Source organism: Zalophus californianus, chromosome 8 (assembly GCF_009762305.2).
Source record: "Zalophus californianus isolate mZalCal1 chromosome 8, mZalCal1.pri.v2, whole genome shotgun sequence".
NCBI classification, from domain to species: domain Eukaryota; kingdom Metazoa; phylum Chordata; class Mammalia; order Carnivora; family Otariidae; genus Zalophus; species Zalophus californianus.
The window spans coordinates 1366112-1389494 of NC_045602.1; the positions used below are offsets into that span (position 1 = coordinate 1366112).

General features: G+C 50.5%; 1 protein-coding gene across 16 annotated transcripts in view; it reads right to left on the reverse strand.

Moving 5' to 3' along the window:
• The window catches only part of MYT1L (myelin transcription factor 1 like), a 419036-nt gene that overhangs the window by 121007 nt on the left and 274646 nt on the right, over positions 1-23383 (reverse strand). For all 16 annotated transcript variants that reach the window (XM_027623405.2, XM_027623404.2, XM_027623410.2 and 13 more), the window contains 3 exons: positions 18175-18229; positions 17963-17996; positions 17570-17632 (listed from right to left, as the gene is read on the reverse strand). In XM_027623405.2, the coding sequence (XP_027479206.1) occupies positions 17570-17632; positions 17963-17996; positions 18175-18229 (152 nt within the window). The remainder of the gene's footprint in view (positions 1-17569; positions 17633-17962; positions 17997-18174; positions 18230-23383) is intronic.

Sequence of the window (23383 nt, forward strand, 5' to 3'; positions counted from 1 at the left end):
TCGGGGGGGCAGGAGCGTGCCCAGTGTGGCTGCAATGCTGGCTGTGGCCCTTTAGGATTCCCAGTCGGAAGGGATGCAGCAGGTGTGGCTGGGGTCGAGGGGAGGCGTGCTGCGGGGCGCGAGCACACTGCTTTATTGAGGTGTGATACCCCGGGAGTCTTGCTTGGCTGTGAGGTCCCAGTGTGTGTGCGCGTGTGTGAGCCTGCTCTGCTCTGCCTCTAAGTAACCTCCCAGCAGGAGGTCCTCACCTCTCTCCGCATGGCCTGGAAGCTGCTCAGGTCTTTGGGCAACAAGGAGAAAGACCCTCTTCCAGGCCGCACCCGCCACGCGGCAGGTCCTCGGCGTGGTTTATCTACTTCAGTTTGTGTTAATGAGCACTTGGCTCATTGGCAGTTGGAGACGAGATGATTTGGTGGAAAGGCGCTAACCCTCCCCACGGGCCCCCCACACAGCGCTAACAAGGTACTGAGGCTTCCTCGTGGGCCCTATCACTTTGCCCGTGGAAAAGGGACAGCTCCTGGAGGCATCTTCAGACAGCCAGCCAGACCTGCTGTGTTCATTGCGTTAGGGTTAACAGCTGAGTTGTAGAACTTCTTTCTTTTTGTAAGAAAGGCAGTGGTGGTTCTTTCACATCCTGCTGAAAACCTGCAGGGCCCTGGAGAGGAAGAGCCGGTACACGCAGACCCCAGATGGGCGCTGTCACCAGACTCCGACGTGGTACAGCTTACGGTACACAATACCGCCACATGGCTCTCAAATCTGTCTCCACATTTAATAATCCTAAATGGACAAGAATGTTTTTCTACTAGTTTCTTCCCCCAAACTGCCTACCTCTCTTCCCTAAGAGTAGAAAGATAAATTAGTTATATAAAAGCCAAGGTTCTCAGACGTTTTGCTCAGGAAATGAACACTGCTGTGGGACCAGAGGGCTGGTCTGGAAGCTTCTTCACGTATTGTAGGCCCTTGTGGGGGTCGCTCCAAAATATGGGTCTCGGGTTTCTCGTCTGCAAAGACGGCGGTGCCACTCCGACCCTCGGCGCCTTCAAAGGCCTGGAATGAAGGACCACGGACCAGGTGTCTCAGGGGCCCCTGGAAGAACCGAGGTGACGGAACAGGGACGTCCTTGTTCCCAGGGAGACTTCTACTGGGGGAAGGGGTTGGGAGGCTCGGCAACCTGCCCGATGGCTCAGGCCCCTTCCTTCTTGGATCCTGTGGTGTTTCCTTGAACAGTTCCTATTGCCATGGGGTTCCTCACGTGTTTTATTGAAATAACAGTCTCCAAAATTTAGACTACCAGACACTAAACAGAAATGGGGAAGGGCCAGTGTGTACAGTGTGGGTCTGCATGGGGAATGTTCATTCCCCAGTGCTGGAGAGATGGCAAGAAAAGTCCATGGTGTCATATTGTCTCATTGACGGAAAAACAAACAACCAGAACCCAAAACGAAAAGGCCAGATTCTACAGGCCATTTCAGAGCTGCTGCTTCCAAATAACGTGCCCGTGGGCTTTGGGGGGCCACAGGCAGCACGGTGTGGCCCAGAACTAGCTGCAAGCCCTTTGGGAGAAGCCTGAACTCAGACAACCCTGCTCCTGCCCACTTCCCGGCCTCTGTGGGCCGAGGGCTTTGCCATCTGCAGGCTGGGTCTGGCGAGACAAGAGGGGACTGGCCACCTGGCAGTCTGCCTGCCCACTGCATGGTCTCAGGAGCAGAATGGTCCCAGTGGAGGCCGGGCCCAGGGCTCACTGAGGAAGGGTGCCCCCCGGGTGCTCTGACTCAGACTCCAGGATGGCGGGCGTCCCACCTCCAGGGAGGTCAGCCTTCGGGGGGAGACTGGCCGCCCAGAGTAATCCTGTTTCTCCTAAAAGGACTCTTGTATAGAAATGATTTCTCACTGCAGAGCTGAGAACCGTGTGGGCTTTACTATTTCTAGTCCTTCCGTGGCGACGTGACGGAAAAACGTAAGCCGCCAACAGACAGGCCAGCGTGCTCTGTGCTGAGCAGGCTGGCGGGAATTCTCCTGCTGGCAGCTCCGTGGGCTTACCTGGCGGGGCGACCTGGGGTCAGGTTCTGCCAGCCGAGAGGGCAGCGGCCGTGCTGCACGTCAGGGAGCAGAGGGGCCTCCGGAGGAGCAGGACCCCTGCCCCCGGATACGCTTGCCTACTTTGCTTCTGGAAAACGCCCAAGTGCCACAGAAACTAGTCAGTGTTAGAAATTGGAAAGATCTGCCACAAAAGGAGGCATCTGACCTCACGTATCTGACCACAGATCACACTTGCTAAGCTTGAAACCGCAGCTGGGCCAGTGAGGGGCTGGCTGCGTGTGGCATCTCGGCTTCCGCTCACTCGGGAAGGACCCTCATAAATGGCTCATTTTCTTGGGCTGCGTCTGGGTTCTGTGTGCCAGCCCTGAGTGGAAGGACGAGATCTGCGCCAAGCTGGAAACGAAGGCACGAGGAGACGGACAGGGCGTGGTGGGGAGGACGGAGCTGGTGGCCAGCGCACCGATTCCTGTCCCTGGGGCCTGAGCGAGTCCTGCGAGCACCTGAGCTCCCCTGCCTCCAGTTACAGGAGAACCTTCTCGCGCACGGAGGGGGACACCAGGCTGCAGGTGCATCCAGAGGCGGTTTGAAGTGAAAGCAGAACTGCCAAGTGAAAGGCAGACACGCACCCTGGCCCTTGCACCTGCCCTGGTTCCCGAGCTGGTCCTGAGCGGCGCATCTGAGAACTGCTGGGCGGAGGCCACACTGGACCCTGCTCTCTGGCTTGCAGCCCACTGTCCTCCCGGACATCTGCAGGCTCTCCTCCTCCCTCCACCCCGCCCCTACCCCAGGCTGGGATTCTGCGGCTCCCCTGGGCCCCAGAGGTGCTTCTGCCACCTCCTGCGGCGATCGGCCTACCACGGGGCCTCCGGCTCCTTCACCTCCCTCCCTGCCCCTCGCACGCAGGCCGTGGCCCACAAGGTCTGCTCGTGCCCTGCTCGCCACCCTGACCCTGTCTGCACGCGGGAGGACCTTCCGCAGCCTCGCCCTCCCCGGCTGTCCTCCAGCACCCAGCCTCTGCCATGGGGGCTGCCGCGGTCCCGGTGGGGAGCTTGCTTTTCTGTCCTCCCTGGGCTCCCTGCCCACCGGCCCCACCGGTCCGACCGGCCCTGCCAGCCCCCTTGCAGGCCGACACCCACCCCCACGGCCCTGCCTGCGGCCCTGGCGACTCCTGCAGTCCGATCTGCACTCAGGCATGGGAAGAACCCGGCCATCCTGGTGGCCAGGGATGCATCCGTCACCACGGCCAGCTCAGCACTTAGCGCAAGGCGGTCTCGCTGCAGGGGCTGAACGGCTGGCTTTGCCGACTGGCTGACGGATGACAGCGTGAGGCTCTGCCCCTGTGCCAGGCCTGTCCCACGTCCTCCCTCCATCCCATGCCCCACAGGCCCCCTCACAGGCCAGTGGGAGGCTCCCCCTCGAGAGGACTGGCCAGCCCAGCGGGATGTGGCCTTGTTCCTCCTCTGTCCCACTGTGCCCCGATGTAACTCCCTCAGGGCACTTGGGACATCGGGCCATCTGTGTGTTTCTGCAGAGAGCTACTGGTCCTCTGGGGAGAAACACTTGCTCCCTGTGATACGCTCCTCCACACACAGCAGCTCCTGACACACGGTGCGGAGGCCACAGATATGAGATGGCGACCCAGAAGCCTCCTCCATGGGAAACTGAGGCAGAACGAACCCGAACCCCAACTGTTCACAGATTGTTCTATTTTTCCATCATTTTCCCATTGAGAGCCCTTCTATTTCACAGGTAGCGTGGCCTTCGGGTGGGTGTTTACGGAGTGGGCACCGCGAGCCGGCACTGTGAGGGGCCGCACAGCAAGGCAGTGAGGGAGACGGTCCATCCACTTCGGGGGGCTGAGGATGTCCATGTGGGAAGGGATCGTACACACTGGCAGGAGCTGCAGGAACACGGACGCAAGTGCTGTTCTTCACACGCAGGGAGGAATCCGCTCGTCAGAGGCTCGGTGGACAGGCGCTTGCCGAAAGTGAGGCGTCCTCCTGCAGGGGTGATGCAGATGTGGACCCAGCCAGAAGTTTGGTGTCCATCCCTGTCTCGCATCGACAGGGGGTGGAGTGAATTGTTCCAGATCCTTCTGGTAGTTGGAGCCAAAGCTGGGACCAAAAAAAAAAAAGAAGTCTCCCAACTTGCATTTTCCAAAATGTCAAATCTGGAATTCCGTGTCCAAGCCATTTCTTAGATTAAGGTCACCATGCTTTGTGCCCTTTTTAAATCTAAAGACATTTTTGTATGATGTTCAAACCCAAAACTCTGGCAATGGAAAAAAGTAATCTATGAAAATGCTCCCAAAGTACTCTACAGGGTTTCTTATTTTCAGGGGGAAAAAAGCTACAATTTTGTAATTTAAAGATCTGAATTAACTAGATCTATTCTGAATTGTGATACGTTTTTCAGTGATAAAAGGATAAAAAAACAGTCGGCATGAAGGAATTATCCCTGATGATAATTCTCAGGGCATCAGGACAGAGACTGAGCCCGGGGTCCTCTGGTGACGGCCTACAAAGCCCACATCGCACTCAACACTCAGAGCAGGTGCCCAAGGCACAATCCATGCTCTCAAGGAGGCTGAGGTCCAGGGCCGCGGAGGCGGGCAGGCCTGCGCTAAGTCGCCCTCAGCGTGTTCTCTGGACAGTCACCATGCTGGGCACACTGCTAGCTTACAGCTTTTCTCCAGCAACTGGGATGGGAAACATGGTGGGCTCTCACATTCCCTCCGTTTCCAGAAGAAGGAATTAAGCAGTCTTCCCGTCATCAGCAGCTCTGTCTATGCGAAGAGATGGAGGGCGTCCCAAAGCCCATAGCGGCCGGCAGGAAGCAGGAGCACCCCAGGATCTGCATCACACGCCAGCGATCAGCTTCTTCAGATTTTGAAGGACTAAGTTTGACCAGAATGTGTCCAAAATGCATGGAGTGACAGGGTCGCTCTCTGCTGGGTTGCCCCAAGCTCGGAGTGTTTTGTGGGGAGATGGTTGGCAGCACCACTCGCGGAGACAGACACGGGGCGGCGAGGGACTGGGCTCACGCCCTGCTCTTTCCTTTCCGCGGACAAATGAAGCTGGGACAATTTCGGGGGCTGTCTCATGGCATTCTAGCTGGTGACAAGAAGAAGATTCTCTTCTCCTCCTCAAGTTAAATCATGAAGAGACATGACAGATCATGAGGCAAAAGGAACGCATCTGGGTGTCCTCACCAATTAAAGTTCAAACACACCCGCGTTGACGTGGGGCCTGGAGATCCTGGTCCCTTGTCAGCTGATGGGGACATAGACCCGAGCGGGGCATGGGGCTGTTTCCAGGGTGGCAGACACAGGACTCAGAGGAAAGGCTCTGCCAAGAACCCCAGGGCCACCACAGCGATGGCCGTGGACACTCCCACGGGCAAGGTGGAGGGAGAGCAAGGTGACCTCCCACTTTCTCATGTGCTCTGTCCCTGCACAGACACACTTCTGCTTCAGGCTTTGGTCTGGCCACCTGGCTCCTCCCCTGCTCCCCATGCTTGGAATTCAAGGCTGGGCAGGTGGCAGGGCGGGGTGAGCCAGGTGGCCATGACAGAGGAGAAGGTGTGGTCCCTTTTCTGCCTGGCACGAAGCACCAGCCCCTCTGCTTTTGTTCAGCTGTGGAAAATCCACCTCCTGGCTGTGAGAGGGAGGGTGGGCCCCGGGGGGCAGCTCACCCAAACACCGGAGGCGAGCATTCTCTGGGAAGAGGAAGCCGTGGCTTCCAATGCTAACCTTGACATCTTTCAGAATTTTATGGAAAAGGCATCGTTGAAAATCACAATCTTTAAAAAAAAAAAAAAAACGATCCTTTTACAAATGATAAAATTCTTTTTCCAATAAGGAAGTATTTTAGAAACAAGTATATTCCCTATTCTCTGCAATGGGATAACAAGGGCATCCTTCTGTTCTGCTGGGGGGAATGTACACAGATTCCTTCTGCTGAAAGAAACTTAAAATCACATTCTCCTGTTCTTCAATGCTAGGCTTCTCCTTATGACAAGGCACACCAGTGAAAGAATCAAAGTCATAAAAAGCTATCTGCAGATACTTATCATACGTTATGTATAACACGAAAAAGTTCCAAAAACTAAGTCCTGTCCAACCATCAGAGTACAGCTGCATCAATTACAGCCACGAACACTGAAGTAAAAATCTTTAATGACATAGGAAAAGGCTCATGTTACAATGCTACGTAAAAATAAAAAAAGACATACAAATTTAAGCTCTGAGACTGATTTGGAAAAACAACAAAAATGCATCAAAATCAAAGAATAAGCTGAGCAGCAGTGGTTAGGGACGTCCTGGGCACACGGGGCTGTCAGCGTCCACAGAGGGCCGTCCCCGCTTCCACGAGCACTTCTCTTCCCTTCATCTTCAGTCGTCAGTGAAGAAGACGAGATTTCCCGCGGCTGCTCTAAGTCGCCTGTGACCCCCGCAGTATTTCCTTGGGCCTTGCTGGTGAATAAAAGCCCCCGGGGAGGGTCAGTCGAGAGTCAGTCGAAAGCATTTGAGAAAAGCAAACTCCTCTTTATCTTCCAAGTTCTGCGCCTTTCAAAGATTGCTGAGCTCCTGCCCGTGCACAGGCTTTCCCCCCTTCTCGGCTCATCGGTGGCCAGCGTCCCCATGTCCCTGCATGGTCCACCCCGCGGGTGGACCCCGGCGGGGACCGGAGCGACTGAGTGCTGAAGCCCACCCCAAATCCTCCTCTCCTCTGCCTGCACCAGAACCCCCTTATTTTTGTTTATTAGAAGTTAGTCCAGGTTAATTTAAGAAGTGCCCGTGATGAAAACCATGCCCGCCTCCTTCGACGCGCAGAGCCCACACAGCCCCTTGCAGTAAGGAGTGGGGCTTTCTGCGCGGCGGGCGGGAGGGGGCAGGGGCTGGAGGGGAGAGGACACTGCCTGGGCGTGGACAGCAGCCCAGGAGGACTGGCCTGTGGTGGCTGGTGCCACTACCCCGGGGCCCAGGATTTGCAAACTGTCAAGTGCTTCACATAGTCCTACTGGTATTGTTGTCACTATTACAGGGATGACGAGGCCCACAGAAGGGCCCCCCTGGGGAAGGGAGAAGGGCCGAGAGCGGTGTCCCTGATGCCTGCTGTGGCTAAGACCCTCCTTGGCAGCGAGCAGTACCGTCACCCTGTGTCCTACCCATGAGCCACGTCATGTCAGAGCCAAGCACGTCTGCACCCATGCTGTGACCCACCCCCGTCCCTCCACCCGCCCGCATCTGCACCCACCCCCGCTGCCTTATCCCTGTGCCCCCACCAGGAGGGGGTGCAATGAGCAGACAAGGAGGGGCCTGTGCCCATATGCGTCCCCGCCAGGATGGAGTCTCTGTTCCTAGACCCCGTGCCAAGAAGCTGCTGTCTCAGTGATGGGCCAGGCCTGCATGTGAGCAGGTTCTGGATGCATCCACCACACTGAGTGAGCACAGAGCACGGCTGAGACCTCTGCCCCAGGACTGCCATCTGGTCGACCCTTCCCCAGATGGTGGCCTCGGCCTCCCTGTCCTGTCAGCTCAGCGGCTCGCCAGAGGGCCAGACAGCACCACTGTAGCCCGCTCCTCCCCCTGTCCTGCCCGCCTGCTCTCAGGGGGGCTCAGATACACTCCGCTCATGAGCCGTAGGACTGGCTGAGGGGCTCACAGAGCTGTTGGAGCGCATCCCTGAATCATTATGCATTATTTACGAATGGAATTTCTTCCAAGATGCTCATTTCCCCCTCTCTCTCCCTGGAGTTTTAGGAAATGCATCCACTTGTACGTGAAGCATACCTCTGGCGATGTCGAATTTAACATTAGATGATATTCACGGCCTGCAGGGTGGCTACTAAATTACAGTGAGTGGGTCTTTTAAAATCTGTTGAATTATACAAGCGGAGCGCAGTGCCTTCCGTTAGCAGGAAGGGAAGGTGCGTTTGCCTTGGGGGTCCATTCTGGGGCCCGCAAGGCTCTTGGAGACTCACGGGGTCCAGGCAGCCCCCTCTGAGTGAGGAAGACGAGCGCCTCCCCAGGCTCCACACAGTCTCCAGGGCTCGTCCACACTTCCTCCCAGCTCGCCTGCCCGGGCACCTCCCTCCTCTCAGGCCGAGGCTGTGGGGCAGAAACCTCTGGACCCCACCTGTGTGCTCTGTGGGGGGATCCCAACTGGGGGCAGGGCTGAGCCTGGGGGAGCTGCCTGCTCCTCCCTGACCCCGTCCCAATCAGGCCACAGTGTGGTGTTCAGTGTGTCCCTGATGGTCAGTCATGACTCCACAGAGGGGAGAGAGCAAAATGGAGGATGGCTGTCCTCAGGTAGTTAGATGTCACCCTCCTCGGACACAGGACAGCCGGGAGTGAAGCTGGTGGAGGCCCTACCGGGGTCATGGCTGGGGGCTGCAGGGGGACAGCCCACTTCCTTCGGTTCTTGGGAAACTCTGGAAACACATCACGGTCACAGACAGGACTGAAGTCTGTGTGGTGGAACGCCAGGTTGTCCTGCGGTGTCTGCCCAAGTCTATACTTTGTGACCAGACATTCCTGGGTCTCCCACCACCAGGGAGCTGAGACCGGAACTGAGGTGTTAAGGTAGCTTCTGGCACTTAGGGTCTTTGGGGTAAGGTTTCTGTTATCAACCCAAGCTTGTTTGGTTTGGCTTTCAGATTCATACACGCTCTTGCTAGACACTTCCCCATTACCTGCAAACTCCATCTGACCAGTTATCTGTCTTTTGCGCGCACACACACACACACACACACACACACACACCTGTTCCTGAGGTGGTTCTCAAACTCAGGGAGCATGAGAATCTCCTGGGGAGGTAGCAAAAACCGAGTGCTGGGCCCCACCCCACAGTGACTAATTCACCAGGTCTGGGGTGGGGCCCAAGCATTTGCCTTTCTAGAAAGTTCCCAGGTGATACTGATGTTCCAGGTTATGGAGCCCTACGTTGAGAACCCTTGCCTCAGGGGAAGCTGACCCAGCCTCTGGCTCCGGGATGGGCTGGACAGTCATGAGGACGGTCATGTGTGCTGGTCAGGGATGGCTCGGGGACGGCCGAGGTCCCACATGGAGCATGAGAGCCGAGAGGATGGTGTTGGCAGCTCCCGAAGAGCTCCGCCTTGCTTTTTGCGAGTTTCTAGGAAGGACTCCTCCTGCCTCTTCTGTCCTATGTTGCGGAAGCACACGAGAGCCGAGAGCTTTGCAGCAGAGGCGCCGGATGATGGAGCAAAAGCCCCCGAGTCAGGCTCCTGGTGAGACAATTAATTCTGCACTTTTAAGCCTGTTGGAGGTGGGTTTTCACCGGTAGCTGGCAACATCCTTAGTCACACAGAAACTCTTCAGATGAAAGCCCTACAATCTCACTGAATCCGAGCAACGTTAGGGCCAAGCGAGCACTTTCCTCCATCTGTTAGTAATTCAGGCAGGAAGAGTGTCTTGCTGGAGTTTGGGGTTGCAATCATATTTTGGGGTCTAATATTTGAAGCACCATTTTCTCTTCAGGACATGAGGCAGAGAAGCAGGAGAAGTGATCGTTTCCGGTGTCAGCTCTCGCAAGGGTCCTGGAAGTGCGGGCGTAGATGACAACAGCGTGAACGCCCTCGAGCATGGGGCACAGGGCTGCCCACCAGGGGGTTCCTACAAAATCATCAGTTGTGATACCGACTCCGGGAGCTGGGAGCTCCTCCTGGAACCCTCTCCTGAGTGCACTGGAATCTGGTGAGGGGCCTTCCCCACCCCAAGCCCCCACCCTCTGCCACTGCCCTCACTCCCTCACTTGGGGAACACACACCCTGCCGCACTAGGAGCCCGGCATCGGCCTCTCCTGTCCCTGGAGGAAGAGCTGCCACCTGCAGCTGAGGACTGGTGGTCACACCCGTGGCGCACTGTGGGTCCTCCTGCAGCTCAGCCCCTCTGACCTCCTCCTTCACCACCTCAGGAACCCACCGCTCCACATGTCCCACCTAGAAAGCGGCTGCCTTGTATTTGCCATCATCCCAACACAGATGGTGGCGGTCAGAACGGAACTGTGGGTGTTTCAGGGGGTAAACCCAAGACAATAGCTGTGTACACACCAATTTCCGATGAATATTCTGTGGATGTTGCAAAGCCATGTTTATGGATTTTAATCATGAGCCAAGAAATGAGACCAAGACTATAATTGCTAAATCTAGACTTGGCCAATACCGATGGTGAATGTTACGGAGTCTCCGTACATATGCTTCCTGGTTTAGGCTTCCTGACAGTACCAGAAAATGCCCACGTACCTTCTCTTTGAATATGGAATTATTTGAAACTTATTTAGGTTTGTCAGCATCAAAGATATGCCCTGCAATGCATGATATGTTTTGTTTTTCAGTTTTAAACACACTGAATCAGTCACGCTGTGCTCTGGCGTATGTAACGGACGAGGCGAGGGCCGGAGACCTTGCCTCTGGGCAGATGTCCTGCAGACCAGCCGCAGGCAAACTGTTTTTTCAGGATAATGGGGAGGCAACTTCTTTTTTTTTTCTTTTTCCCCAAAAAAAGGATGTATTGTGACATAAAGGTTAAGAACCACATCAGTCTGAAAAGACTGTGCCTGAATTTTGTGTGTTTGCACATATTCGATTAATAATCAGCTGTGAATGACGAGTCTGGGAACCCACTTGCTCTGATTCTACTTCATACATAGAAGTCTCTAGATCTCAAAATGTTTGCTCCATGTGCAACTGCAAAAGCCATCAAATTGATGTTAAAATATATATCCCCAAACTTCTGATTTATAATGCCAGTGACAAATAGTAGAAAGGACAGGCATGCCATAAAGTTCACGGATGGGGTGATGGCAGGCACAATGATGTCTCATAAAGAACAAGGGGGGAGTTATTTATTCTTGTGGGTTCATGAAGTAAAACACAGATAGACCGGCTGAGTGGCTTCGTGCACAGAATTTTTCATAAACATCCCACAGTGCACCCGGTTGTACATCAGCCATACATTAATTAGAGCATCCAGCAAACACTGCAGTGTGTTCCACGCACCCAAGCGAATCTTCATTTTTCACATGCAGGGCCTTACTAATTAAAATCAGCTTTGCAATTAAATGTGGAAAATTGTGTTAAACTTTCAAGCGTAGTTAGGAAAAAATGCAATTATTTTAGGGTACTTTATTTTAATGCAAATGAAATTTCTATCAATATAAAACTGGTAAAAGGGAGGTACAGGGATCCCTGTTTCTCTGCCTTCCTCCCTGTTTCTTCTTCTTTTTCCTTTTTTTTTTTTTTTTTTTTTGGATTATAGATGCTCCTCTCAGTTGCACGTTGCAATGCTCCACTATCTCTCGCCAGTACCTGGCTCTGTTCCAAGGCTTTTAGTGAGTGCTCTCTGTCAAGGCATGAATAATACAGCCCCTGGGCTGTTGGCAGAATCCAAATGAGGCATGCATACATCAGGAAGCAAGCCCTCGACTTCAGCTCCAGAACAAGCTCCCGTGAAGACAGGCAATTATTCACCCCCGGCTGCCGCCATGACAGTCACACTGGTGAGTGCAAAGGTATATGAAATGGGGGAAAATCTGAATAAGGAATGTGTACAATAAGCCAAAGAGAATCCAATAATTTTCTAATAAAAAAGAAAAGCTACCATTTGGAGCTTTTAATTTGAAAGTTTCAAGATCAATTGATTTGACTCTGGATTTTCTAAATTGGGAGGATTTAAATAGAATACCAAAACCCATCACCTGGCTTTTGGGTGCTTGTTGAGCGGGCAAGATTCTGAAGCTAAATTTCAGGTCAAACTTCCATCAGAACCTTTTGCTCAACAAACACGTAATTTCAAAAACTGAAGTGAAGGGTAAATATAAATGAAATCCATTAAATTTCAGAAATAAATCCGGAGGGATGACAAAACAGATGAGTGAAGAATGAATCTATGTTAAGGACTTCCTCCATCTCTCTCTCTCTCTTTCTCCCAGTAGAGGCTTATGCAAAAATCACTATTCAGAAAGAAGTAAGCAAATCCAATAATTTCAAATGTTCCAGTACGTGTATAGCTATTATAAAACAGGCTAAAATCCAAACTCCTATACATGGTTTAGTATTAACGCTGTAATAGATATTAATAAATTTTTATTATTCCTATTTCTAATTGGTATTGGGAAAAATTTTTAAACTTTAAGAACAGTAAACTGGCTACTATTTTGGGGATAAATTTACTTTATAGAGATCTACCCCTTTCTAAACATTGATTTACTTTGTCTTTGACACAAACAATGCTTTGACATTTGGCATTTTGCTCATATCTTAGTTCATGCAATGCTCTGGATTAATAACGACATCTCTTTATATCAGCTAGTTGAACTGCTAAAATGATTTTAGATAAAGAGTGATACGTGGGGCTTCCTGTCACTGTGTCTCCACCCTTCCTCAAGATCTCCATCCTTGATTTGGGGCACGTCCCCAGAAAATCCTGTGGCCTCACGGCCTAGCCTGTGGCACTCCCCCCAGCTTGGGGGTCTGGCTCAGCACCCACGGATGCCCTGCCCTGCGGCGTCGCTCACACCGCACCACGGGCTTTAGGCTGGGTCTACACGCTCTCCACCTGGCCCGGACCCTTCCTTGCCAACAGAGCCACAGGCCAGCAACTTCTTGAATTCCAAGTGTGTGCCTTCCAGGCATTCCATTTTCTCCTGCCACCTACCCACTGTAGGAATAGCTGCGGACGTGTGGGCAGCTACTTGCTTTACACCCATGGGTATCATCAACGCTAACAGGTCACAGTGCTTGTGCTCTAGGAGAGGACATGGTTGGGAGGAGAGCCGAGGGAGCTCAGGAAGCTCCTGTTCCTGAACTCAGGCGGCTAAGACTTTGGAAAACCCCCTTAGGATGACCAAGAGTGAGTTTTCCCATCTGCAAAGGAAGCCCTGTAGTTGGACCCACGTTCGAGATATAAGAATGTCTCTAGCTACCCACAAGTACGGCAAGAAAAGTTGCATGCACTCAGAGGAGCAGAATTCCCTGGGCCATGTGCAAGGCCATGTGACCACGGGTCCAGAGGAAGAGGTCATACTCCCCACATACAGAATAGACTGCGTTAGTACTTTGGTTCATAACAGGAGAATTATTTCTGGCCCTGATTGCAAAGTCCACGGTGTTTTTGTCATACTTATATGCCAATAACATAAAACCTCAGGTGGGAAGAAGAGAAGTCAGATTCATGTGTCTAGATACTAACAACGTTTCTGAGGATAAGTGTTTGTTATACTGATTAGCTGCATGAGAGGCCTGGTCGTTCCAGCGCACAGAATGGTGAGTGACCTTGGATCCCTGCTGGTCCGTATATGGGGGTGCGAACGTATTTATCATCAGTGTTGAGAAACTGATGGAACACCTCTATCAGATAACAGAAACCATCATTCATTTTTCTCATTTTTTCCTTGGCTGCCAGAAAACTCAGAACACAATATCAGACTATATCTAAACCTCTGATATATCCTGGGTTTCAGGTAAAATTATGTTTCTATTTCCCTTGTGTTTTTCCTAATTTACTCTGTGATTCAACTTTTAATTGTGCAGTTGTACATGTGTTTATCAACTACCTCAAATTGTTCATGAACTACGAACACAAATAAATACCCAGGAACAGATTATCTTTTCTTTAAGCACAAGATTTTTGAAGTAAGGTGGACCATCTAATAAAAGAAGTATTATAACATTAGCTCTACACCTTCAAATGTTGTACCAGGATCTTAAATTGCAAATTCCTTTTTCACAGTATTGTTTCCTTTCACAGGTATTATCCGGTGGTTGATTCTCCTCTAACCTCAGTCCTAGTTTCTTACAGACCCACAGCCCTACCTCTAACACACTGAGAAAACATCACTGAGGTGGCGTGACCAGCCATTGGGGGTCGGTGCCCCACAAAGTGACAGTCTGGAATAGGGAAGGTATACTTGATTTTGATTTCTTCATTTTCCTATGCTAAAAATAAAGTTTAGCTGGTAGGCATCATTTTATCACTTGGTATCAAATGTCTTAAAAATTTTTTAAAAATTTACATTATAAATTCCCCCCATTTGCCTCAAATTACTTTTTGTATGTTCAGATAAATGGATCTGTCCACATACTAAAACACCCTTTTACTTGGCTATGAACTAACATGATATATGAATAAAATGAAGTTATATCCCTAAGAGGACTATATTCACTGAACATTTTATTGCTGAAAGACCAAAAGGATGGGTAATTTCATCAAAACCAAGACTCAGGTTGCCACTCTTGTCATATCGGAAGAGGCTGAGTCTCAGCAGGGACAAAGCAGTAGAGGTCAATGTCACACTTGTGTTGTGGGGTGTGTGCAGGTATTTATGTGCATAAATAGCTGTGAGAGAGGAGAAACTTTGGAAGCAGGAAATCTTTTAAAGCCAAAAATAACTGAAATCATACAGATTTGCAATAGCACCAGTCATAAGATGTTAATGTATACATGAGTCTGATCTACTACAAGAAGCAACTTTTCAGTTTGAGAAATTCAAATGTCATCCCTTAGTTAAAAATTACTGGTAATATATAATCATCAGGGAAATGCAGATCAAAAACCACTATGAGCTGTCACCTCACACCTGTCAGAATGGCTAGAATCAAAAAGACAAGAAGCAACAGGTGTCGGTGAGGATGCGGAGAAAAAGGAGCCCTCATGCACTGTTGGTGGGAATGCAAGCTGGTGCCACCACTTTAGAAAACAGTATGGAGGTTCCTCAAAAAGTTAAAAATAGAGCTACCCTATGACCCAGCAATTGCACTACTAGGTATTTACCCGAAGAAGACAGAAACACTAATTTGAAGGGATACATGCATCCCTGTTTATGGCAGCATTATCTACAGTAGCCAAGATATGGAAGCAGCCCAAGTGTCCACTGACTGATGGACGGATAAAGAAGATGTGGCATATATGTACAATGGAATATTACTCAGCCATCAGAAATGAATGAGATCTTGCCATTTGCAACACTAGAAGGCTCTAGAAGGTATTATGCTAAGTGAAATAAGTCAGTCAGAGAAAGACAAATACCATACGATTTTACTCATATGTGGAATCTAAAAAAACAAAACAAATGAACAAACAAACAAAAAGCGGAAACGGACCCATAAAGACAGAGAACAAACTGACGGTTGCCAGAGGGGAGAGGGAGGGCAAAACGGGTGACAGGGAGTGGGAGGTACAGGCCTCCGGTGAGGGGATGAATAAGTCAGGGGGATGCACAGGGGACACAGCCAATGCTACTGTAACCGTGTCGTGTAGGGATGGGTGGGGACCACACTCGTGACGATCACGGCACAACGTAGAGTTGTCAAATCATCATGTTGTAAACCTGAGACTAATCTAACATAGTGCGTCAACCATACTCAACAGAAAAGTATTGATACTATAGAGACATCAAAAATAAAACTCAGAAAGCTTCACTTGATGCTGCACTACACTCCTCTTGAGAACTGGCACATAGGTGACATAAGTTTTGAGTGGTTATTGGTTTTACATAACAAGTCTGTAAGCATCTCATTCTTTAAACCAAGGAAATAGAAGTCCGTAAATGTAAATAATTTGTCCAAACTCCGCCCCCCCTCAGTTGGCTAGTGGCGCCAAGGAAATCAGAACCTGTGTCCCTTCCTGGAAAATCGCTCTTCATCCACGGCCACCACATGGACTATTTCTACTAAAATACTAAGAGTTCTAATAATTACATAGATTATGGTGCATGGCAAAACTTACGATATTATTTTAAATTAAATTAAACCATGTGTTGAAAAATTGTCTAAATTAGCTGTTCCTGTGAATCTTCTCTAACATGCCACCTTCTTCACTCCTGTAAGATCTGGGGTGGGGTTCTGTGCTCACACCAGCATTATGTCTCAAAGGAAAATGAAGCCTGGCCATCTTCAAGCCATTCCCAAGCTAAGCCTCAGTTACTGTTTACACGGGGATGGAGATCTCACAGGGAGACCTCGCAGCCGAATGGGATGCACCTTGGGTAAGAATGTGCTTTGAGTGATTCTTTGAAAACTTCATGGTTTTTCCTGAAAAACTGTGATTATCAAATTATGTCTAGATGACATCTAATCCAAACTTTTTAGCCAAAAAAGTAACAGGATGATAAAGTTCAACTACTGACTAATCAAGAGATGATTAAGGGAAAAACTTGATTTCGTTCTCGGTCTGCTAACTTGTTTTTCACTGAAAATATAAGCAACATGGTTTTAAAAATTTTTAGATTAAGGATTTACATGCATATACCTTTATAAAATAACATAAATACTTTAAAGAAACTAATTATTTAACTTACATGTTCGGTAATTTACTATAATATACAAGAGCAATGATAATAGGATAAATTAATGTTTCAATTACAAAATTCCCTTAAAAACCGACCTGTCACTCCTTTGGTATGTAACAGAAGTCTGATAGCCATTTCATCATGGATGCTCATTAAAAATTCCCTGTCTCCTCAAATGCTAGCATGGGGACTTGGGGAGTAATTTATAATTTTTCCCTTGATTTTACTGAAGGACAATCAAAATAATTGTTTGATTTCACCCATAAATTAATGTTCAGCTGAAAAGGAAATAAAACATCAGGCAGTGAAGGAAGGTCACCCCGAGGTGCGGCCGGCACACCTGCTTGAGCATCTGAGCTTTCATTACGTGGGCTTGGTTCTTGATGGCTTGTTAGGATGAATGACCTTAGACCCAGTAACCTAATTTGTGAAAAATTAGCTAAAAATTTATTACAAAGCCTGTAAACATCTCTAACTCCTCATACCCAACATCTTTCATTGAAAGGTACAGCTGCCTTAATATCACAGGGAAGAAATTCCTTATGGAAAAGTAAATCTAAAGATCGATCTCTTCATGACTCTTGGCCTGAAGTGTGTGTGATATAATTCTGCTGTGATGCATTTTTAGCCATAATTACCTAGCCACCTGATCTCGTAGATGTTTTCCACACCTACCTCTGTTATGGACCCAAACCTCAGTATTTACAGGAATGATATAATCATTTAAGCCTCAAAGCCTCATTAGTGTGATCTGTCCTGGATATTAATCTCCTGCCAGGACCTTCCCCTGCAGCTGCCCAGGTACCAGCTTGGGCTTCCCTTCCCAATCACAGAAGCTGAGTTCCTGCAGGAAGATCAAGACGGTCATACTCTCATTTACCCTCCGTGACTTACCACCATCCTGCAGCTACCAGAATGAGCAAAGGGCCAAGGACCAGCAGGCCGTCTCAGTGAAGCAGAGGGAGGTTCTTAGCACGCTGCTGTGTGTGTGGGAAAATGAGTTTAAGGCTGGTCTTAATTTGTGTTATCTTATGTGTTATCGTGAATTCTGCCTGGAGACCCTGCACGTGAAACCAAAGGCTGAGTTCACATCAGAGAGAGGAGGAAAAGGCAACACTCACTGTTTTCCAAGAACACCCCCCACTCATCGTCACCCTTTGGTCTGGACCCTAGACAAGCCAGTGTATACCATACATTATGAAAGAGGCAGTTGTTACCTTCTGTGTCTTGCATATTTGCCACTGACATGACCACTGCCGTCACAGCCAGGTGTGGGACAACTGCAAAGAGAAAGAGGTAATTACACGGGGGCCGAGCTGCTGGGGGGGGGATGATGACACTGCTGGGGGGTGGGCAAGTGCGCTGCTGGGGGTGGGGGCGAGCGCGCTGCTCGGGGTGGGGAGCACTTCGGGAGCACTGGGTGGGAGGGTACACAGACAGACAGAGAGAAGGAGGGGAACTATTAGAGCTGCTTTTTATTAGCAGGTATCCCATCAGAGCAGTCCGGCAGGAGCAAGCCGCCAGTGAGCCCGAGCGTGCCGTCTGCCCATTAAAAGGCATGGATTTTCTAAATTGCTAATGGGGATACATTTTGCCCGCAGAGCACTGACCTGAAGAGCTCTTGTATGGCTGGTTCCACGGGAACTGCAGAGAGATGGAAAACAGATAGAAATTTATCATCTATCACACATCCCCTCTCCCACAGAATGCTATCGAGAGTGTGGTGTCAGAACAGGGGTCTGAACGGACGGTGCACACAGCTCCGCAGGACGAAGGGGGCCCTGAGCAGGGCTTCCAGGGGCTTGGGGATGCGTGGACGTACCTCGAACCCCTTTGGACCGTGTACGATGGCGCTTCTCCTCGGCGTCCACCTCCATCTGTGGATAGATGAGCAGGCGGTCAGTGTGCGGCTCCGGCCTGCGAAGGCCAGCCATGCATGCCCCTGAGCCCCAGCATTTGAGTGGCTATGGGGGAGCCCTCTGGAAGGCGCGTGGGGAGGAGAGCATCAGGCAATCTAACTGTGTTACTTAAAAAAATCAAAGCAGACCTCGACCTTGCAGGGAACGCATCATCGGGAGGCCCCGCCCTTGGTTAACGGGGCAGACTGACGAAGTTTCAGGGGCAGACTGTTCACCCTTTTCAAAGACGGATCAGGATATATCTGGGTTAATTCTGAGCTGCCTAATTTGTACCAAGAACATAAGAGATAGATGTTACGTGTGCAAGCAGGTACATACATGTAGTCGGGAACCGAAAGTGTAACCCGATCACATCGTTAAGAGAAGAGGAGGTGGGTGCAGAAGGAGGACGTGTTTAACTTGGGGGCTGACTCTGTGTCATTTAGGTGCAGATACAATCGCTGCCCACTTTGTTCTAAGTTGTCATGTTATGCATCCTGGGGATACAGGCCCTCTGCCCATAGTAACGGACGCATCTCACACTGGAGATTGCAAAGCATTTTCCTATATTACCTTGTCCGGTCCTCATGACGATTTTGTAAGAAAGGTATCTTTGTTACAGCCATTTTATAGATGTGACTTGCCCAAGGTCATCCAAGTAGAATTGTTGGTCCAGGGCCCTGAAACCAAGCCACCTGGCTTATGCATCATCTTTAAGCCGAGGGACCACTGCTGAACAGGGGAACATGGAGACAGCGTGCTGGCTCACCCAATACTTCCACACGTATGTGTAACGTACACACGGCAAAGCTGCCCAGTAGGATACCTTCACTCGACACAACAGCGGGGCTGCTGAGAGAAGAGCCGTAAGGGTGAAATCCCCCAGTCACAAGACAGGACATTTCACCGCCATCTGTGATGCCCTTTCCTGGCCCAGGTACCCCAAGGCAGAAGACTGGGGCACCCCAAAATGTCCTCCGTGCCCAGTTCACTTCCCCCACAGGTTAGGATGAGGAGGACATGATGGGGTGCAGAAGGGTCGTGAGATGCACGGGGCTCTGTCAGACTCACGTGAAGCAGAGAATGGGCAGATCTGCTCTAACAACGAACTGCTCATAAGGCGCCATCCTGCACAGAGGCAACACTGACGTGTCCCTGCGTTAAACCGGCAGCCCCCGATGGAGTGTTCCTGACAACTGACCACCAGCTGATTATTTATTAATACTGTTTGCTGAGTCTGGCAGCAGCAAAGGAAAAAATACATATAATAAAAACCACAGTTCATTTAATGAGCTTAATATCTTTTAATGGGAGATGTGTGTGCAGACCTAGGATTGTGCCAGATTCAATAAAACAGGAATTTGAGGAAAGGAGGAGTTAGTGTGAGGTGGGTCACTGAGGAAAGACTTCATCGGGAAAATTGTGGGATTTCAGAACTGTCTGTTGAAAAAGGGAAGATTGTGTTTTAGCTTGTGTGGAGACACTGGAAGCTGTTGCGCGAACGAGTGAGGGGGTCTGTTTTCCGGGAAGCGGGCAGGTCAGGGGGTTGGCACAGACCAGGAGAGGCAGGCTTGATGCGCAGTGCAGGGCTGAGGCCACGGGGAGCGTGGGGCAGGGTGCTCTGAGCGCCTGGCAGACCCGGGAGGGGCCCCTGTTGACCCAGCAGGTGTTCTGGAGCATGTGGGCTGGGGAGGGGCCTCACAAGTGTATTTCAGAAAAAATTAATTTAGCGGCAGTTTGAGAGCAGGTGCAGGTGGGGAGGGGAGGCAGAGATGGGCTGTCTGAGAAGGAGCGCTGTGCCGGCCTCCATGGAGACGGCAGCTCACTCCGTCCAGGGAAGACAGATGGAGGAAGAACTCAAGAAACGTTTCAGGGAAAAGGAGCATGACGCAGCGGCTTGTTTGCCCCTCTTTTGGGCACCTGGCCCTCCTCTGCTATTTTAGCACAGCCAGGCTCGGGGCTGGAATCCCCCAGTGCAGGCACGGTTTGTGGATCTGCAGAATAAGGCCACAGCACCTCCGGATAACACGTCGATGCTCCGAAATCACTACTCCACGTGGGAAAATTTTCCAAACACTGTAAAATTGTAGCAAAGCAGATCAGGCCCACGTGACATGAGGCAAACGTGTGCTAGCGTTCAGGAAAGTGATGGGAAACAGACCGTGTCCCATCCTGCCATGCTGCGTACCTGTCATGGGACCAGGGGTGCAGAGATAATGGGGTGAAATCCTATTCTTTAAGGAATTCAACACTGAGTGCTAATGGGGTGCCAGAGGAGATCACTAGAGAACTGTTCTCACTGGGGCAGGCGGGGCTTGGATGCGCTGCGTCTAACCCATCCTGGGAGAGAAAGTGGGGCTTCCTGGGGGGAGGGAGTTTGAGCTGATTTTTCAAGGTTAATTGCAGGTCTGAGGTTAAAAGTGGGGGGGGGCGTGTTCCAGGCAGAGGGAAGGGGCTGTGCAAAGACCCTGGGGTTTGCAGGCCTGGGGTGCAGACCAGGGCCTCGAGGAGGGGCAGGGCTCAGGGGTTCACAGTGCAGGCCACTCGGTCCCTTCCAGGAGCACCACAGGCTGCTGCCACAGCCTCTGACGGCAAACCTGCCTTTAGAATCCCCCATCTCCGGCTGTAACTCAGGACCAAACTTGTCACCAAGGGGGCGCTGAGGCTGCCACTCCTCTCTGGGTATTAAATTGAAAAACTTGGCCTCATTAGCTAATTGCTCATATGGTTGTATAAGACTTATTTTATTTTTTATGTTTAAATTTTTAAACCATCTTTTTACATCTAGAAGGACAATCTTACTTCCTTCCAGATACAGTTACTTCTGCCACTGATCACTCATTAAATACAGAACTCTTTCCCCAGCACCCTGCAATACCCTTCCTGCTGTGCGTTCAATTCCCACCAGACCCGGGTCGGCTGGGGGGCCATTCCAGCCCTATTCTTCTTTGTTCTGGGCTCATCCTGCGTGGACTTTCAGGCTCTAGAATGGGTTCTGCTCTCTCTGTGTCGGTTCCTTGTAATGTATAAAACAGTCCCGCAAAGCACCCAACGTACAGGAGACACTAAGCAAATGGGGGTTCACTTTTCTTTCTCCTGAGAATGAACCCCAAAACCAAAGAGCTCAAAACTGTTTTAAATTTTGCGTTGACTCTGATGTTTCGAGCTGCGCGAATGCCAGCAAGTTCAGATGAAGCAGAAAGTGTAAAAGTCATCACCCAAAACTCAAGCACTGCTTGAGCAGCGCTTCCATCTCTGACGTTTACACTCACAAGCTTATGGTCCAAGACCACCTGACAGCATGCGCTCGTCCACACAACTGCCTCTTCGGGGGCCCCGGGCCCGCCAGCCACCCCCAAAATCAGGCTTCTGCTGTCCTGCAGCTTTCCCTCCCCTGGCGGCCGCCCTTGGAAGCTCCCCGGGAACTGTGCTTCGGAGTCTCTTCCTCTGGGGCCCTGAGACCGGTGGCAGGAGCTCCACTGGACGACACCATGACGGTGAGTACGAGTTCGCTCTTCCCTGGGGCCAGAGACCGTGAATCCCGCTGTCATGGCTCAGGTTCCGACCCCTTCGCCAGTAATTCACATTTAGCAAACATACCCTCACGCCCACCTTAGCACGAATGCTTTTATTTGTAAGTCCAGTGCTTCCATTTAGAATAATGAGAGGTTTCTTTTAGGAACCTTAAATCTTTTATACTTAAAGAAAAGTCTCAAATGTAAGACATTTACTTTAGAACCAACAGAAGTTACCAAACTGACTTATTGAAGAGAGAGTGAGCTAATTATTTTATAATACTTTGTTTACACTTAGAATCAGGACTGAGTTTATAATTTTCCCTCTGTCCTCCCACTTCCCCCAAAGTGCACACTTTCTTCAGGTTGAGGCCTCATGAAGATTACAGAATATTAACTAATCAAAAACTCAGAGGTTCGTTACAGTCCCGTCAGCTCTTGGAAGCTGCTTTCCGGCAGCGAACAGCTCTTCAGGCCACAGCAGCGAGCCCCGGGGAGGGGCACCGGGGGGTCCCAGCTCAGCGGGAGCCCACTGACGGTCACCCTGCACTCTGCACACCAGCAGCCTGCTCCTTCCGGTGGGACCAGGGTGGGAGAGACGGGGTCTCCCTGGTACAGAGCTCGGACTGGACACAGCTGAGCCCTGAGCTCTCTCCCCCAGAGCTGCCCCTCAATTATTCAGGAAGCAATTACCCATTCTGTCAATTAGCCAGACCCTATCTTTCACCTCCTGCTGCTCAGCATCCGGTTCTTTCACTGCTCATTAGCACCATCAGGAGGACTGTGCTGTGCGTGAGCAGGAAGTGAAGTTCATTGACTAAGTGGTGCGACTCGGAGGAAGTCTGGGCAAGGAATAATGAAGAGAAGCTAGAGCGTCTGGCCAAATCAAGAGCGCAGATCAAACCACGTGCCCATGTTTTTCCCGGTGCTCTTATTCCCGTGAGCTACCGTCCCCTGGGTCACCGAGGCCTGGCCCTCCATGCCCACCCTCTCATGACGCACACCGCCGCCTCCATGTCCCCACCCAGACTCAAGGAAGTCTCAGCTCATAAAAACCCATCTGTGAAGATCGGCAAGAACCAGACATTCTATGTGGTTGTCCTCCTTGAACTGCGTTTAGAATAAGTACTATAGCAATTAAAAACTTTTCCCCCCAACATGACAAAGTGATTTTTAGTGAATTTAATGTAGTGCAAATACATTAAATTTTAGGATTTCTGTCCAATGTTTACATTAAGTGACAGGATGGCATATTGTTAGGAAGTTGCAGAGTTAGGAGAGATGGACGGGTCATGCGCCATGGTTTGTGACCGTTTCAGTGTTGGGTATCCAACCTCACAGTTTGGAAATGAGGAAAGACGAGGCGCATAAAACAGGTGGCAAAGCCTGGACTTGTCTGCTCCTTCTTCTCCTTTTCCTTCCTAACCTTTCTCAGTGAGGACTGGTAGCCAGTGAAGCCAACCTCAGCAGAAGGAGGCCCGGGCCCTGGTCCTGCGGCCTCATCACCGGATTGCCTCGCATATGCGTGTGCTCGGTGAGCTGAAGCTTGGCGCCAACAGGGGCAAGAGAGAGGAAATGAGAAACAGGAATTATCTGAGCAAAGGAGAAAATGCAGACT